Below are 13,031 nucleotides of genomic sequence, written 5' to 3' on the forward strand. Positions count from 1 at the left end.
GAGGCTACATACATCATATCATGCTAAAAGTCTGAGGCTAAAGCGACACGTCACAGGAAAAAACTGTGCAGTCTGTTATTAGAATAAAAACGTATTATAAAGTGGTTTCCTTTATGGTCCAGTTGACCTATAGCCTTCCTTTGTCTGTGATCAGTGCAAATCTTGAAGAAGGCCATGTGGCCGAAACGTTGATTTAAATAAACTGCATATGGAGCCATAGTAAGTCTTTATAACATGACATTATTCAGATGTTTGTTCACAATCAGGGCAACAAGACGGTTAAAGTCTATTGAGGGCGGGGCCGGCTAGATGCACTCATAAAACCTGATAAAAATATATATACCTAGCTTTACTGAGTTAAATGAATGTTGTTTATTAACCTTTAAACATCCAGTAATCAGTAAAGTTCAGTGGTGCACTGTGTAACTACAGGTCACTGTTCTAGGAACCTGTGAAGGTAAAGAGCTCTGCAGTGCGCTCTGTGCAGGACTCTGACCCTGATGAGTCTCATCAGAGGAGGGACCAATGATATCTTATCAGCTAAGTATTAAAAAAACAAAATCTTAGTTTCATATTCATTCATCCACCCACCTGCATTGAGACACCCTGCATCAGCATCTACCTTACAGTAAGTGATCTTTTCCTCTCTATATATTAATACATTTAAGGTCCTGTTAGAAACAGTTAGTGAGAAGGAGACTCAGTGTTGATACCACTACCTGTTGGCTTCAACCACATTTTCACCATGCGGTTCAGTTTGGTACACAAGAACGTGTTTTTTTTCTCTGTGTCCACTGTGAGAAGTTGTGGATGGTACCAGTACAATCATTTTTGTGCAGGGGTGAGTTGTGGCCAGTTTAAAGCTTGTGTACAGTTAGACATGCATTAGATGTTGGAAAATGACAATACGTGACCACAGATAAAAAGCTTAGAAGTGCATTTCAATCAGGAGAGACAGAAGAATAAAGTAAAGATATTATTTGATACAGAATATGAGTGAACAGACGAACAGATGATTTGTGCTGATAGGATTTAACAGAAGTCTTTGGACGCCAGACGGAGATATCTTACTATAGAATGACTCTATAAACTGTGTGTGTGAGTGTGTGTTCCACGTTTTTCTCCTCACTGACTTGGTCAATCCATGTGAAATTTGGCACAGTGGTAGAGGGTCATGGGAGGATGCCAATGAAGCAATATTACATCAATTGGCCAAAGGGGGGCGCTATAGCAACCCATTGAAATGTCAAACTTTGAATGGGCATATCTCATGCCCCGTATGTCGTAGAGACATGAAACTTTGCACAGAGATGCCTCTCCTCATGAGGAACACATTTGCCTCAAGAACCCATAACTTCCACTTATATAGATTTTCCACCATTTTGAATTTGTTGAAAAACACTTCAAATGGATCTCTTCCTAGGAAGTTTGAGCGATCTGCATGAAACTGGGTGAACATAATCTAGGGAGCAATATCTAAAGTTCCCTCTTGGCAAAAGTTGGAAAACTTCCTAAAACTGAGCTTCTATAAGGCAATGAATATTGCGGAGGGCGTGGCTCATCACATAAAGGTGTAGAACATCTCAAGGGTTTCACCCATCACCACGCAACTTTGTAGGCATATGACCACACATAATCTGAGGGGACCCCTCCATTATTGACCCCATCAAACAAAATGGGGGCGCTAGAGAGCTCATTTCTTATCTAGGCCTAACCGCCATATGGATTTTTACTAAACTTGGTAGATATGTAGAACAGGACGCCTCAAGGTGACTGGAGAAATTTAACTCTAATTGGCAACTGGGTGGCGCTATAACAACAGGAGCCTATCCCAGCTGACACTGGGTGAGAGGCAGGGTTCACCCTGGACAGGTCACCAGACTATCACAGGGCTGACACATAGAGACAGACAACCATTCACACTCACATTCACACCTACGGACAATTTAGAGTCACCAATTAACCTGCATGTCTTTGGACTGTGGGAGGAAGCTGGAGCACCTGGAGGAAACCCACGCTGACACGGGGAGAACATAAAGGCTCCCCCAACCCCAGGGTTCGAACCAGGAACCCTCTTGCAGTGAGGCAACAATGCTAACCTCTACACCACTGTGCTGCCGAGTTTCTTTTCGCCGATATGTTTCAGCAATGCTGTGGTTAACATGTAGTTAGGTTTTGGCACAAAAACACTCGGTTACAGTTGGGACAAGATCATGCTTTGGCTTAAAATACCTGATTTTAGAGGCACAATCTCTGCTGGCACTATCCCCGGTGGGAAAACAGCCGCGGGTCGCCACAAAACAGTCTGTTTTGTTGGTTGTTGTTCCAGATCAGTGGTCTACTGCTGGGTTAGCATCTCACGTAGGTGACACACAAGGCAGCTTATATAAATGGGCTGCACTTGTATAGCGCTTGCCAAGTCTTCTGACCACACTACATGTCACATTTGCCCATTCACACACTGGTGACCGAGGCTACCATACAAGGTGCCACCTGCTACTCAGTAACCATTCACTTGCACTCACACACTGCAGAACAGCCTTCACAATTTGGGGTTCGGTATCTTGCCTAAGGATGCCTCAACACGCGGACTGGAGGAGCTGGGGATCGAACTGCTGATCATCCGATTGGTGGATGACTCGCTTTACCTCTGATCCACAGCCTCCCCTATATAAGAGCGTATATAGTATATACTACATCATATCGTTATGTATGAAATTCATCACAACAAATGTAAGGTACTCATGGTTTGCAGAAATGTACAGTGCCAACATTTTCTTCTGGCGACTGAGCTGCAGTCCAGGTTACCTTCCATCAGCTCAGCTCATGTTGTGCCGATCACACTCAGCTGTGTTACAATCACTGTAACTTTCCTCAACAATTTCATAATGTCTAACTAATGTCAGTCCATTTGTCCCATGCTAACCACCTCTCTGTCTCCAGCTGATCATGGAGATCCTTCAGCCCTTAAGGGGCCTCTACAACCTGTTGGACAGGGTGAAGAAAAATAATCAGCAGTGCCCCCACGTTGAGCAGAGACTCAGAGCCCTGGAGAAACTGATGCTTTTCATCCTAAAGAAGGAGCAGGAAGAACTCTCTGATGACGTCATCAAGGCTCTGGGGAAACTCAACGAGGTTATTTTATCAGCTGCTGAGTTGATCAGGAAATTCACAGGGTCATTCAAGCTGACTCAGGCAGTGAAATCCAACGACTACAAATTAGAGTTTGACAACCTGAACAAAAGTCTCACTGATGCCTTTGTGACTTTGTCTGCGGCTCTGCATGTCCACCAGGGGAAGAGGCTGGACGAGCAGGAGAACATGTTGCAGGAGCAGAGGAAGATGCTGGCAGAGCAGGAGAGGAAGCTGGCAGAGCAGGAGAGGAAGCTGCAACGAGTGGAGTCAAAATTAGCGTATGAATGTCGGGCATACTACTGTGTTCTGCAATAAAGAGGAGCATAGTCCATGTGGGTGGAGCAGCACTTAGATCTTTCTGATCAGTCACAGACACTCATGAAGATTAGATTCTGGAAATAAGTCTCAACATCATGTTTCAGACTCTAATAATCATGCCAACTATTAATTCCTTTATGTAATATTGAGAATTTTTCCTTCAGGATTTGGTGACAGTGTTGGTTCCTGATGTTTTGGTGCAGGAGGCAAACTGGCACTTCCAAGCAGGGGTGTAAATATAGACATTGCATGCAGTGCAGTTGTAGTGGGGCCCCTGAGGTGGAGGGGCCCGTAGAGAGGTCGGGCCCTTGCAAGTGATTCAGATTGCCACCTTGGAAATATACCCGTGTTCAAGGATAAAAAAAAAGAATATCATTATTTTCAAAATGTGCCGTTTGCTATATATGTCCTCAAAAAGACAAACACACATCGACGTCATGGTTTTCTTTTTTCTTTTTTGAATAGTCAGCAGCGATCTAAAAGAAAATTATATGCTTTTCTATATAAGCTATAAAATCTATAAATATACTATAAAACTATTCAATTAAACGATTAATCTCTTACTGTCTTTAATATTTTTGTCAGACATGCAGTGATGAGTGCTGGGTAATATGTACGTTGATGTCGTTGACAATACATGTATGATAGCATGGGCCCACAATAATAGTGTGCACTGGGGCCTGTCGTAGCTTCCTTTACACCACTGCTCTGGAATGTGGAGCAAACATGCAAACCGAATAAAACACACTTATGCACATCTGTCTGAAAGACTGTCTATGTGTATTTCTGTGTCCGTGTGTACAACAGTTTTAGTCCTGAATCTACACACTACACAAGTTTTATTCACGTGGCTTCAGGTGCAGACCAGACAGAAGATCGGTTTTAAAGCTGCTTTCCTTCAGTTTTCATTGTTCAGGAGGTTTTTACAAGGAACTGAATTATTGGCAGAGGTCTCTTCCTCTCCAGAACAAACAGAGCAGGTGATATAAACAGGTTGCAGCGTAACTTAAGGCCTAAGAGAACTTTCTTATTTAGGAGTTATTGATTATAGTTAATTAAATACATTGGGCGCCAGACAAGCACTTAAGCCTGTCAATAAATACTCAGGGAGCCGCTCAGGCCTCAGCTGCCCCACGGTACAGGACACAAATAATCAGGTCAAAAGGTCGAAATGCAGTTTCAAACAAGTCATTATTTCAATATTTCTTTCACACTTTACACAAACCAAAGTCACTTTCTTAGAAACAGGAACATATATTGAAAACGAAAACATAAAAGTCCCAGAGAGTCTCAATGTGACTCCTTTTTTTCCACTGTCCATTATGAGAATGAGTGTCTCTGGGGGTGTGTGTGTGTGTGTGTGTGTGTGTGTGAGTAAGGGGAGGGTTTCAGTCAGTCTCTGAGGAGTTGAGAGAGGGGAAATCCAGGCTCAGTAATGAGGGATAAATTTATGGGTTGGAGAGGGGAATGGAGATGTTGTATGAGAGGGCCGGATTATTGGTTGACGGTGAGGTTGGTGAGAGCAGACAGGTGTGAGGAGAGCCTTTTATCAGCATGAATGTTCCAGTAAGCCACCATATCACTCAGCACATCCAAGATTCTCTTGTACACTTAGTATTTCCGTGGACAAACATCATAAGAGCAAAAAAAGGCAAATGAATTGATCAAACCTGCTCTTGACGTTTTCCGGAGCTGCAGAGCAACAAGTCAGCGGTTTCTCAGCTCCCGAATCCTCCGCTCCACTACAACAATAATCACAATAAAATATTAATTTCATGATTGCAATGTTAGGATCTTCAAGTTCCTCCATGAAAGGAGAACTCACCTCAAGGAGCTTGTGAAGATCAATCAAAAGGTGAATAACTTGGACTCAGAAAAATGATTTGTTTGGTTCAAAAACTTCAGCTCCTCTGCTTGACCACACCCCTCCTTCACCATTACAACCACTCCCCTGCTGTCACACCCACTCCTCCTCTGCTCAGAAGAAAAGGAGCAGCCTGCTGTTTTTAGGTGGTCTGCTACAAGGTGAAACACTGAATAAAGCAGTCTCACGTTACAAATCAGTGTTTCTCCCACGCTGCTCTTTGCAGACGATGGGCTTCTGACTGCGGTGGCCAACGCAAAAACGTGAAAATGAATACAGCTGGAGCCAGTGTTTGGTTTGTCCATTCTGGGCTACTGTAGATGACACAATATTATCGTGACTTTAGAAGTGCTGCGATACGCTGAGTATTGCAATAACATATATTGTGATTTATGACCTTTTGTTCAACTGTAAATTTTGTCCCCGAAGGGAAACTTTGTCAGCATCTGTTTTATCTAGAAAAATAAAGTTTTCAATCTGTACATCTCACCTCAATCTTTTTTTTTTCTTTGCAGCAACACCAGCAGCAGATGGTGTGTAGTGTAGTTATTCAAGTAGGCCACCAAAAGTTTGATGTGTATTTGTAATGTTAGTAATGTATATAATTAAAAAAAAATCAATACTCAGCATCTGTGTAACAATTAAGTATTGCCAAGGCAAAATATTGCGAGAAGATGCTGTGTTAATTTTTTCCCCACACCTAACATGGTGGTGCAACATGGCGATCTCCATAGACAAGTACCTGTTCCCTATATAGATACAGACGACTAATTCTAAGGTAACAAAAACACAACAATTTTTATTTTCAGGTGATTATGCACTACAGAAAACAGGCTTATTACATTATATTCAATTTCTGTCAATACATCTCTCTAAATCCTACAAACTGAACCTTTAACTTTTCACATTTGAACTTAGTCAAAGCAAAAGTTTGATTTGATCAGTTTAACTAATAATGCTTAATTTCATCACCTGGCACCAAATAAAATTTAAAAGTGACCTAACATAGAGTATGATGTACTGCGTGTGTCCACAGTCAATAATAACATGTGTTGTTCAGCCTGAACACCACAAGAGGGTGCTATGAGTCTGAAGAAATAAGTTTTAATTATACAAAATGATTGAGTGTCTTCTGATCAGTGTGCTTGTCAAACATAAAGATATCCTGCTGTAATTAATCTCTAAAAGACCATAAAAAGAGAATATGGCCATAATTAGTTCTTACAGATCATTATGTATTTCATTACAGATGTGCTCTTGAGGATAAAAATAAATCTCCAAGCTCAGATTTTGAGGTTGCTCCTTTGACAGAGCGAAAGTTCTGTGTCACATTCTAAGCAGAAGTTCTTGTTCTCTACACAGTTCACGAGTCACCACCTATGACTTGTTGAACTGACAATATTAACTTACATGACATCCAGTTTCAGTGGGAATTCTGTATTGTCGTCTGACAGCCAGCGTTTGCCCTACGCCTCAGCATTGATTGTCATTCACCACGTTTACATGTTATGGTAATGGTTCGACTAGGCCATTTAACTGGACCACTGTCCTTGTCCCAGATTACAAGCACGGGACGGGAATCGATTTATTGCCCAAAGTATGTCAGGCTCCACTACAGTAGGTGGTGATATGCCCCCTTTCAGCTTGTCAGTACTGGACCTTTTTACAGATGACCTATGATGTCACAGACCAAACAAACCAGTGTCATCCAGCTGTTCCGCCACTGTTTTGAACAGGTCACCATTCTGTGTTTAACTCCCATCCATGTATTTTAAAATATTTATCTCTTTCAGCTGACACAGCATGAATCTATGTCTCCTCGTTCGTCTAAAAATGCACACCTCTTGATGTAGATTTCACCATGTCATCAGTGGTTAGTGTTAGTAGTTCCCGGGGAGAAAACTGTGGAGCGTGTGCAGAGCGCCTCGGCTAGTTTGGATCTGACTGACTGACTGAAGTTGTCAAAATCCGGCGCTTGCCAGTGACTTGAGGTGTCAGAAACCAATTAAAGAAAGTTTCCTTTAACGTTGGCATGATACATGGCTGATTGACGTTATAGTTTAATGGTGCCCAGCAGCATCAGGGGGAAACACGGGGAGACAAGGACGAAAGTTAAGGCGGCGAAAGTCTGACTGGGGCAGGTGGGAGAATTGGTGGACGAGTCCAGTAAACACAGACTTTCTCTCGAGAGATTCTAAGGCTAAACCCTGTTCTTCCTAAATCCAAACACGTGTTTTTGTTGTTGAAGGGGGAAAAAATACATTTGTGGTGTTGTACCAATGTAGTGGATTTATTTTGAAAGAGACTGTATGTAAACATTAAATTTCCTGTGAAAACAGAAGTGTATTTTGAAAGAAGACAATGCATGTAACAGACTGAAGTTGACACGGCGTCCCAGAACATCAACATCCAACACACCCAGGGTACCTTGCACATCGCATGTGGACGTGTTCATGACCAAACGCTGATATGTGACGAGGTCACAGTGAGAATGTTCTGGAGTATATGGGCATTAAAATAAATAAATAGTAAATATATGATGTGCTACTATAGGTAACTTTTTAGAAATAATTATGAAGGGGGTGCCCTTTCCTGCCCCCCAAAATGTCTGTGCGCGGCCCTGCACTACGGACAGATGTAGTGAGAGGTGCAAGCATGCAGCTCATGGAGAGAGATCTTTGTCCTCACGTACCACAGAAATATTTTGACTTCTTACAGCATGTTTCCCTTGTTTTAAGAGAAAAAAGAGCCGTAACCATATGTTGTTACAACAGTTGCATTTTGGGGTGAAAAAGTCATTGGGCCCATGATGTTAATGGCAGGATTGGAGGCCATGTTGGTGGAGAAAGGAATGGAGGCCATGGGTCCAGGTAGAGAAATTGAGGATCTAGAGGTAGATATGATGCTGCAGACAGGCATGGGAGTTGTGGGGCTGTACACCGTCATGGTGGGCATGGTGCTGGGGTATGGTGTAGCAGGTGTGGGGCCGTACACTGCCATGGTGGGCATGGTGCTGGGTAAAGGCATAGCAGTTGTGGGGCTGTTCATCGTCATGGTGGGCATGGTGCTGGGGTATGGTGTAGCAGGTGTGGGGCTGTTCATCGTCATGGTGGGCATGGTGCTGGGGTATGGTGTAGCAGGTGTGGGGCCGTACACTGCCATGGTGGGCATGGTGCTGGGTAAAGGCATAGCAGTTGTGGGGCTGTTCATCGTCATGGTGGGCATGGTGCTGGGTAAAGGCATAGCAGTTGTGGGGCTGTTCATCGTCATGGCGGCTGTGGAGCTGGACACAGGTGTAGGGATTATGGGTCTTCTAGTCTTTCTACTTGCTTTAACAGTTGTATACACCTTGTGCAGCATGTCGCCCTGCTCAATCAGTAGAGCCCCAGACAGGACCTGGAAGGTATCAGTGAGACTTTTGTCCACCATGTAGAACTTGTCTTCATGGCTGCTGGACTTCACGAAGCTCATAAAAGCGTTACTTTGAGAGTATTTCTTCATCAGCGTCTTGGCAGAGGTCAGAGTGGTGCAGAGTTCCCTCAGAGAGTTCTCCACAGTGGCAGAGATTCGTCTTGGCCCTCTTTTTTTGATGGCAAGAACCAGTTCCTCCAGTGCTTTGACTCTCTGGGCGACTTGCTGGCAGCGTTCCTTGTTGGCCTTCACATTCTGAGCCAGCTTGTAGATTTTAAAACACAACGACAAGGTAAAATCCACAAGTGACACAATGTTACCTAACGGATCCAACACCTGTGAAGACAGAGAAGCAGTTGGCTTAGATTGACATGAAATGGTGCCACAGTTAGCTGAACTCAAAGGAAACTTTGGTATTTTTTAACCTGGTCTCTATTTTTCCATGTTTTTGTGCCCAAGTAACAAATGGAGACAATCTCTGAAATTGTTCCAGTATTGAAAAAGGCTACAATGTAAATACCTGGGGACAATCGTGCATCGTCAATTTAAGCCCACTGACAATACTTGTTTTTGCCACGGACAGGCTCAGATTGTTAGTACAAGTGTCTGACAACATTACAGGAAAGACCCTACAGAGATTTTTTTTTTTTTCCACCTTTGGTCGATCCAGATTGTTTTTCAATGTGTGTAACCAAGTCTCACTAAAGGAGAGGTGTTGCTCTGAAATCTTGCTGACTTTTTCACATTGTCAAAATCAGCTAAATATTTAGTTGTGACACTGAAAATTTTTAAGCCCCATTTCCACCAAACCCTTTCAGTCCAGCACCTCTGGAACCAGCAGTCAGCCTTCAGACATGGTACCTAGACCCTCGGTGTGTTCAGACAGTCCTCTTAAATGTGGGCGGGGTTGTTGTCACTCACTGCTCCGTCCAGCACTCGCTGTATTTCCTCATCAGCGGTGACACAGATGGAAGTCTGCACCTGGTTTATCGTCCACAGAACGAGGCTGCACGCCCACATTTTCACAACAAAATACAACAGGCTGCAGTGAGAGTCTCTCTCCATGGGATATTTCAAAATAGCAGCTTTGTGCATTTAGTCCTTCTCAGGCAAGCTCAGGGGTTTAGTGTTGCTGTAGCCCACAGGAAGTGAGGATTAGAATATATGACCTTCACATAATCCGCTCCAAATGAATCTATATTTTTAAAGTCATTACTAAAAGTGTGTGTCATATAAAAACTAAAGTGATGGTCAAAGTTGTCACAGTGAAATTTAAGGTGTGCTGATGGATTCACGTCATCAACTCATGCATCGAGTAACATTACAAGTTAACGTTCCACCTTAAAAGTTGCCGGCAGTCGGCCCAGTGAATGAAGTTATTTTGTTCTCTTTCATTTTATAGTTGTAGTTTACTGATGTATGAACAGAGGTTACATAAAACCAGAGTGAGCGTCCTCTACTGACCAATCAGACTGCAGGGTTTCTAGCTCCACCTTTTAGGACCAGATCTGTGTGCTAGGTACCCCAACAGAGGGGGGACCAAACATGGGGACGCTAAGGAACGCTTCTGTTGGGACCATCCACAACTTTTCACAGTGGAATTGGAATATATACTGAACTGTACCATACTGCTCTGTGGAAACAGGTCTTGCAGTCTTTGTTTTTTTATCCCAAACAGCCAGATACAGACATCTTGTTCCACTCCATTACTCAGGCAGACATATTCATCAACATGGAAGCTGCTGTTGTGGTTGCTCTAAGTAATTAACCTAAACCTGCAATACCAGATTTTTTGGGCTGCTACAGGCCATCCAAAACAGGTTTTGATCACCAACCTACTTAATTAATATGTTGAACTGATGAACAACAAACATTTGCATATTTTCTGCTCCAGCAGTTATGGAACAGCACGATGATTCATTAGGACTCTTTGTGTTTGTGTCACCTGATGAAAGTCCAGTATTCTGTCTCGTTGAGCTGTTTTTAACTGAGGAAAATATCTGTCGCCACAGCTGATAAATGCTCCGCTATGTTCAACAGCTAGTCTTTACGAAGTACCGAGAACTGTTCTACTGAAGTCAGCGTAGCAATACGACATTATAAAAATACTTAAACATATTTCTGAATGCTCATTTAGACCTATTAATGATGTTGATAGGCTAATTTAGACTTAATGCACAGTGTTACATTTGACTCAGGGGGCTAGATCAACACTGAAACAGGTTTTGCCTGCTGTAGTCATTCCTTTATATTCTAAAATTACAGTCTTTTTGTTACCAAAACATCTTAACAAGGAAACTTTGGGATGTGGTAGGATTAGTGTCAGATAAACTTTAACATATTTGTGCATAGAACGAGGACGTGGATTTTGTCCCCCATCATTTACATTGACATGGTATTAGAGGTTGATGGCAGAAGGAGGAAGGATTACAACAAACAAAACCAGTTTCTTATCCCAAAACCCAAATCCTTTGAATGTTCCTTTATGATTTAAGATGGATTCATCAGCAAAATAAACCAGTTTGGAACAAGGTGGTTTATCTGACAAATGTATTTATTTACACAAAGCTAGCTGAAAAGCTGATAGCCTACTGATGACTCACTTGACAGTGGTGATAATATAACATGTCATAACAGAGCAACGTTTTAAAAGTTCAGTTAGAAATTATTAAAAACCTTAAAAGATTATTTACCTCAGTCATCTCCTTAAGTGTGCGTTTGTCCATGTGTGCAAGTTAGCGAAAATGAAAGTACATTTACCTGAAACATCTATGATGCTGTGCCAACCCATTCAAACAAACACAAAACAACAAACCTGCCTATCCTGTCCAAGGTACCCTGGGTGTGTTGGTTGTTGACGTTCTGGGACGCTGGGTCGACTTAAGTCTGTTACATGCATTGTCTGTTTTCAAAACACACTTAAACTTTCACAGGAAATGTACAGTAGAGTCTATTTCAAAAAATACTACATTGGTACAACACCGCAATTGTTGTTTTTTCCTTTAACAGCAGAAGCACGTGGTTACGTTTACCCAACACATGCACACAGATGGGTTTAAGAAAAAATATCCGGGTTTAGGTTAACAATCTTATGGGAAGTGAAGAGCGGCCTCCTGGGTGAAAGACGGTGGTTGTTGGTGGTTGATGTTGCCTGACATGTAAAATGTTTTGATATTGTGGTTCTTAGGTGGCTAATATTAGGTAACGTTAGCTTACACAGAGGAAGTGCCATCTAGGTAACGTAGGAAAATACAGTCTTGAGTGGATTACGTCAGCTAATTCTTCCAGACTCCCAAAGCTGGTTTGCAAATTCATCAGCTAAAATTACAAACAAACAATACCAGATCTTTCCAACGTAGCTAATTTACAGCTAGCTGGCTAACATTACCTTGCTGCTCACTAACATGCTCACTAAATGTTATTCATGATACTAAATTATGTATTATGACAAACTGTTGATTCAGCCAACAACAATGGTACAAAGCAAAATGATTCTTTCCTGTTAGCCAAAAGTTAAGGCAGTGGTGGCCAATTAGCTAATTCCTAAGCTAACGGTAGTCAGCGAGCTATAACAAAGTAATTTGTTAATGTCAAGCAAGTTAGTATCATGGAGCTAATGGTCCAAATAAAGTAGTATTATTACGAACAGTAACGTTATATTTAATGTGATTGTAATTTATTTTCCAAAAGTCTTTCATGATGTTGGTGAATCATTTCTGTGTATGTCACATCATTGTTATTGGCTCCTAAAGTATCAAAATTAAAAGTACTGTCTCTGCAGAAAAAAATGCCCTTGAGTGGCATATTTCTTTTATAAATATCAAATCATATTGTTAATACTGCATCAAACATTGTACAGTTGGCTAGTTTAGTCTAGTGGTTCCCAAATATGACCCATGATACTAGCTTATGTACCATGGCAAACGCTGTTGATACCTCTCGTTTTAAAGATTTATTTTGGAACCACGTGGGCAGGTTTAGAGGGGAAATGTCTATTTAGTGAAAATGCTAACAGCTTATAAACATCTGGAACATGACAAGGGACCCCCACCAGACAAAAATGTTGGGAGCCATTGATTTGATTTAATTGTAATTTAATCTTTAACAAACTGTTACATTTAGTCTGAGAAGTACTGTACAATACATAGTGCAGTAAAAAGTGCAAATAATAATAACATGCATATATTTTGGTCTTCCCAGAGGTCTTTCCATGTCTTTCTATAGCATTTCTCCCTCATTTTGTGGGATAAGAGTCACTGACCACCTAACTTTTTACAACAGATAGTTAGTTTATGGTGAAAAA

General features: G+C 41.8%; 2 protein-coding genes across 2 annotated transcripts; one reads left to right on the forward strand and one right to left on the reverse strand.

The window, feature by feature from the left end:
* Positions 1–525: 525 nt before the first annotated feature.
* On the forward strand, positions 526–4,147 carry LOC125887787 (golgin subfamily A member 6-like protein 22). Its single transcript, XM_049574853.1, has 2 exons — positions 526–628; positions 2,944–4,147. The coding sequence occupies exon 2, from the start codon at positions 2,950–2,952 to the stop codon at positions 3,448–3,450; it is 501 nt and encodes a 166-aa protein (XP_049430810.1). The 5' UTR covers positions 526–628; positions 2,944–2,949; the 3' UTR covers positions 3,451–4,147.
* Positions 4,148–7,144: 2,997 nt separating this feature from the next.
* LOC125887779 (mucin-2-like) lies at positions 7,145–12,019 on the reverse strand. Its single transcript, XM_049574841.1, has 2 exons — positions 11,422–12,019; positions 7,145–9,064 (listed from the first exon to the last, which is right to left on the reverse strand). Exons 1-2 carry the CDS (start codon positions 11,452–11,454, stop codon positions 8,051–8,053), a joined length of 1,047 nt encoding a protein of 348 aa, XP_049430798.1. The 5' UTR covers positions 11,455–12,019; the 3' UTR covers positions 7,145–8,050.
* Between the last annotated feature and the right edge of the window lie 1,012 nt (positions 12,020–13,031).

Source organism: Epinephelus fuscoguttatus, linkage group LG4 (assembly GCF_011397635.1).
Source record: "Epinephelus fuscoguttatus linkage group LG4, E.fuscoguttatus.final_Chr_v1".
Classification (NCBI taxonomy): Eukaryota; Metazoa; Chordata; class Actinopteri; order Perciformes; family Serranidae; genus Epinephelus; species Epinephelus fuscoguttatus.